This window comes from Bison bison, unplaced genomic scaffold (assembly GCF_000754665.1).
Source record: "Bison bison bison isolate TAMUID 2011002044 unplaced genomic scaffold, Bison_UMD1.0 scf7180017863702, whole genome shotgun sequence".
Lineage (NCBI taxonomy): Eukaryota > Metazoa > Chordata > Mammalia > Artiodactyla > Bovidae > Bison > Bison bison.
Window position 1 is genome coordinate 3,808,907 of NW_011494274.1, and position 6,210 is coordinate 3,815,116.

General features: G+C 35.9%; 1 protein-coding gene across 3 annotated transcripts in view; it reads left to right on the plus strand.

The window, feature by feature from the left end:
• Positions 1 to 6,210, plus strand: part of RAD54B (RAD54 homolog B (S. cerevisiae)) — a 118,556-nt gene that overhangs the window by 21,447 nt on the left and 90,899 nt on the right. For all 3 annotated transcript variants that reach the window (XM_010833501.1, XM_010833504.1, XM_010833502.1), the window contains exon 3: positions 3,580 to 3,748. In XM_010833501.1, coding sequence (XP_010831803.1) covers positions 3,580 to 3,748 — 169 coding nt within the window. The remainder of the gene's footprint in view (positions 1 to 3,579; positions 3,749 to 6,210) is intronic.

Below are 6,210 nucleotides of genomic sequence, written 5' to 3' on the forward strand. Positions count from 1 at the left end.
CCTGGGATTTCTTTGGAAGGAATGATGCTAAAGCTGAAATTCCGGTACTTTGGCCACCTCATGCGAAGAGTTGACTCATTGGAAAAGACTCTGATGCTGGGAGGGATTGGGGGCAGGAGGAGAAGGGGACGACAGAGGATGAAATGGCCAGATGGCATTGCTGACTCGATGGACATGAGTCTCAGTGAACTCCGGGAGTTGGTGATGGACAGGGAGGCCTGGCGTGCTGCGATTCATGGGGTCGCAAAGAGTCGGACACGACTGAGCGACTGATCTGATCTGATCTGATCTGATGGATGAAGTGGTATCTGACTAGGGGTTTTGATTTACTTTTCCTTGGTGGCTAATTTTGAGCGTTTTTCTATGTGCTTATTGGCCATTTGTATATCTTTTTTGGAAAATTGTTTATTCAGATCCTGTTTTTTTAAGTTGGATTATTTGCTTTTTATTACAGAGTTGTAAGAGTCTGCATAGGTTCTAAACATAGGTGCCTTATCAGATATATGACTTGCAGATATTTTCACCTTGTTGTTGATTACCTTTCACTTTCTTGATGGTTTTGTCTGTAGCACGAACATTTTAAATTTTGATGAAGTCCAGTTTATCTGGGTTTTTCTTTTTTGGTGTTGGTAGTACTTGTGATTTTAGTGTTGTATATGAGAAGGTCATGAAGATTTACTGTGTTTTCTTCTAAGAGTTTTATAGTTTTAATTCTTCCATTTTAGTCTATGACCCATTTTGAAATGGTTTTTATGTATGGTGTCAGGTAGGAATCCAATTGTATCATTTTGCATGTGGATATCTAATTGTGTTCCAGGACCATTTTTTGAAAAGACTGTTTTTTCCTCCATTGAATCATTTTGACACCCTTGTCTTTAGGTTTATTTTCTGATGGAGGTTCTAAGGACTAATTTGAAACCAAAACCACTGATTTATTCCTTTCCTCTTATAATTATTATCAAGAAGCTAAATAGTTTTCTTTAAATACTAATGAAGTAGGCATTTTTGAAACCTTACAGCTACTTTAAGTAAGGCAACATGTAAAACCTAAAAATATTAGGCTTAGCAGTCAACTTTACTGTTCCCTTTGTCTATTCCATCCTTAAATTTTTTCTTACATTGAATTAATCCATACCAAGAATGTATTGGTTTGGTGACTTCAGGGGTCTTTTATTTGAGTGGTCTGATAAAAATCTGGAACAAATCGAGCATCAAAATAAATGTACTAATGGATAATAACCCACTGAATAATATAGGAGTCTGAATCCATAGTAATATAACTAAATAAGTAGTAAACTCTTTCTCAGAGTGAAATGCTAAATCACAAAAATAAAGGTGATGGTGGTGTCGGAAAATATTATTGGGTTCCAAAACCCATCGGATTAATGGGTGAATGTTTCATCAGGAAATAGGATACTTGAATAGACTCAAGCATCTCCTTACAACATACTGTAAAGACAAGTAGAAAAATACTAACTTGGCGAGAATACCTGGTAGACACCACTTTAATCAAATGGCTGCCTCCAGTAATGGACAGATTGATATTTTGTGCCCTTAATATGGTGAACTATGATATTCCTTCCAAAATATGTAATCTGAAGCTCATCATTAGGAAACATCACACAATCCAAATAGGGGAACATTCTATAAAATAGTTGGCCTGTATTCTTCCAAAGTGTCAGAAATCACAAAAGATGAATAAAGGTGAGGAACTGTTCAGATGAAACTAAAGAAACTTGTTGACTAAATGTATTGTGTGATCTGGGATTGGATCCTTGCTCAGGGAAAAAAACTGTCAAAAGACATTGTTGGGGTAAGTGACCCCATTTGAATGTGGACTGTGGATTAGATAATATTTTACTACCATTGTTAAATTTTTGATTTTGATAGTTAACTGTGATTATGTAAGAGAGTGTCTTTGCTCTTTGCAAACACACTGTCATTTTTAGAGGTAAAGGAACACAGTGTCTCCAGCTTACTTTCAAATGTACACACACACACACACGTGATACACATACATGCACAGGAGAGATAGAGGGAAAGTAAATGGAGCAGAATATAAACAAATGGTGAATTTGGGTAAAGAGTACATGGGACTTCCTTGTATTATTTCTGGAATGTTTCTATAAGCTTAAAATTATATCAAAATGTTGCAAAAAATAAAATTTGTGACTCTCATTAATTTATTTCCATGACTTACTTTAAAATCTTATCAGATAGGTTTTTTAATGTCTCTGAAATTTGTTAAAATGAATATTTATAGAGCTATGACAGCTGTGTCTGTTATTGTGAGCTGTTATTTAAAAAAGACATCAAACATACTCTTGTAGACAGAAAAATGATCTTCTAAAAACGTCCATATCCTAATCCGTGGAAACCCGTGAATGTATTAACCTCACATGGCAAAAGGGACTCTTGACTAAGTGATTAATGTTTGAGGACCTTGAGATGGGAGGGAGGGTGGTCATTCTGGCTCATCAAAGTGGGCCTAATATAATCACAAAGGTCCTTAAAAGTAGAAGAGGGAGACAGATGAGAGTTAGAGAAAGAGATGTGATTAAGGAAGCAGGGGTAGAGAGATGCAGAGGCACTGACTGTGAAGTGGAGCCATGTTGGTAGCTTTTAGAAGTTTGGAAAGCCAAGGAAATGTGTTCTGTCTTAGACCCTCTTGAAGAGCCAAGTCAGAGTTCAGACTTAGAGAATTATAAGACAATACATTTGTGTTGTTTTAAGCCACTAAGTTTGTTGTAATTTGTTACAGCAGCAACAGAAAATTGATGCATAATAAAAATAGAGAAAGAGTATATGAAGAACCCCCATGTACACATCACCCAGCCTTGGCAGTTGTCAGTTTGTGACCCCTCTTGCTTCATTTTTACCTTCCAGCTCCCTCCCCCTTTTTTCCCAACTCATTATTTTGACACAGCTTCCAGGAATCTCTTCTCATTTGTAAATATTTTACTATTTGACTCTAAAATATAAGGTACTGTTAAAACAATACCGTGGCAGTATATCATTAGCCATGTAAAAAATTAACAATATTTAAGTGTTGCTTTTAATATTGAGAAATTTAGCAAGAAAAATAAGCAGTTGACTGAGAATGGCACATTGTGACTTGTTTAAAACCTCATTTGATCTGTTGCTTAAAATACACTATAATTGTAAGCATAATTTTCATTCTGTGGTATCTTTCAGCTTTTAAAAGTGAAAGTGAAAGTCACTTAGTCCCCTCCAACTCTTTGCAACCCCATGGACTATACAGTCCATGGAATTCTCCAGGCCAGAATACTGGAGTGGATAGCCTTTCCCTTCTCCAGGGGATCTTCCCAACCCAAGGGTTGAACCCAGGTCTCCTGCATTGCAGTTGGATTCTTTACCAGCTTGCAGCTTTTATAACATAATAAAACTAGTTTTAAAAAAATAAAATTATAATTTTAGTTTATTTTAAAATATCTATTCCCTATTTAGATATGAGAAACTAGTACCTCATATTCAGTATTTTAAATTGGAAATCTATTATGTAAAAATATGGGAAATTAGGTTTAATATCAGCATAAAATACATACTTTGTTTTTTTAGGTTGCTGCAAATAAGAATAATTTTCTCCAGCCACAAAATGATCCCAGAACATGCAATTTTAATTTGCCTACTAAAGAATGTGCTAAAGGAATTAATCATGGGGATAATTACAGGGAAAAATATTATTTGGAAGCATCTACGAAGACAACATTAGACCTCCATCATACAGGTAAGACTGTACAAGTTATACTTGATGAGTCTTATTACAATATTATTTAAATTGATTATATTCAATAATGAATATGTTATATTTGAAAATAGTTGAAACATTAATAGCACCGCTAGATCATTGGCAATTCAGATTTTTTTGTGGTCATAATTTATCTTTAATGATTGAATTAGTAACCATGTCATCTAAATCTTGTATTTTGTAATAGGCATATGTCTAAGGTTATTCATCGTAAACTTATTGGTCAAATAATGGTCTTTACTTCCAGTACCAAAATGAATTGTGTTTAAAGGTTTGATTTTTTTTTAAAGATTTAATTAAAAAAAAAGTCTTAAAATGCATTATCAGCATTAAAATTGGAGAGGTGAACTTTAAATGAGTAAAATTGTTAATTCATTATAGTACATTGGAGTAACTTCAAATCAATTAGATTTGAAGGTGTATAACTGTAGGAAAACCAAACATTTAACAAATTCCCCAGCTGCTGAATTGAACTAAAATAATGATTATGGTTCTTGTTGCATTGTAAGAGATTAATATTTTCCAGGTAGTTGAAAAAATTATCTGGAGTGTTCATGGATGTTTATTTGGCCTTTTGAAAGGCACACCATTAAGATTACATTTTTCTAAATTACATTTTATTCATTTTTTGGTTGAAAAGAGTTTCAGGGAGAGAGCCTCATATACTAGTCATATACATATACTAGTCATATACAGAATGCAGCTTCTCTCCCTAAGATACCAATGCAAATCAACACTGTGTCTTAAACTAAACCCTTTTGAAGGAACTTTTTGAGAATTGTGATATTTAATAAATTTTACACGTGAATGGGTTCATTTCTTGTTGGCGCAGAGGGTCTTCTGTGTTTTCCCAACCGGCCAGGATCCTTAGTACCATTTATGTGCTCCTCATAACTTCAGATTTGTAACAAGTTTTAGAATGAAGTTGAGAAGGACTTTTGGAGCTGGTATCAATTTAGTGAGATCCCTAGAGACAGCTCTGGGCACGGGCATGGGCATAGCAGTTTAGCCTCTGCCCTGTTTCACTCATTTACTCTCTTTTTTTATTACTTTCCTTCAGTTCAGTTCAGTTCAGTCACTCAGTCGTGTCCTTATCTCCTTCCTTTTCTCTTTTCTTCCTCCCATCTTTGTTAGGTGAATATCCTGTTTTCCCAGATTTTTTTTCCTGTGCTGTCAGCCTGTGGCAGGTAATGATCCATCTATACCTGTTTCTTTTCTATCATGGTAGCTAATCTCTTCTCCAAAGGATGATATTAGACTCTAGAATATAATACATTTAATGTTACTGATTTGGGGCTGTTTTTGTGTTCTACTATAGTTTCTCATTCTCTTCCTTACTAAATATGAGAAGGGAATTAAGAGTTAAGATAAATTGAAGTGGGAGTTAATTTACTCAGCCCTTAATCCCTTAATCCTTTCTCTGATTTAGTACATTGACTGGACTAGGGAACCTGTGCCAATCTCCTGATACTCTCCTGCCTCTCATTTAGAGACAGAGGTTAACTGGGGGAAAAAATATTGTGAGAAACATCATGCTTCCTTTGGTGATTGCTGGAGAGGAATGTTGTATATAGAAAAGTATGGAGGTGAAAGACCTATATATTCATCTTTTGACATTCTTTTAACTCTAGGTCTAATCACCTTGGAGTCAGTTACAAGCCTGCATGTCCTAGTGAAAATAGACCCTCATTTCCTACTAGCTTTTTATTTTGAAAAGTTTCCTACATACAGAGAAGTTGAAAGAATAATCCAATTATCATCAAAAATTCAATAGTTTCTAATATTTTACCTCATTTGTCTGTATTCCCCATCCCCCTATGTATGCAATTTTTTTTTTTGGACTCTTTGAAAATATGTTGCAGCTTTCATGCCATTTTACCTCTAAATACTTCAGCATGTATGTCTTAAAATAAATGCTCTCTCCTATCAGATCAGATCAGATCAGTCACTCAGTCATGTCTGACTCTTTGCGACCCCATGAATTGCAGCACGCCAGGCCTCCCTGTCTATCACCAACTCCCGGAGTTCACTCAGACTCACGTCCATCGAGTCGGTGATGCCATCCAGCCATCTCATCCTCTGTCGTCCCCTTCTCCTCCTGCCCTCAATCCCTCCCAGCATCAGAGTCTTTTCCAATAAGTCAGCTCTTCGCATGAGGTGGCCAGAGTACTGGAGTTTCAGCCTTAGCATCATTCCTTCCAAAGAAATCCCAGGGCTGATCTCCTTCAGAATGGTCTGGTTGGATCTCCTTGAAGTCCAAGGGACTCTCAAGAGTCTTCTCCAACACCACAGTTCAAAAGCATCAATTCTTCGGCGCTCAGCCTTCTTCACAGTCCAACTCTCACATCCATACATGACCACAGGAAAAACCATAGCCTTGACTAGACGAACCTTTGTTGGCAAAGTAATGTATCTGCTTTTGAATATGCTATCTAGGTTGG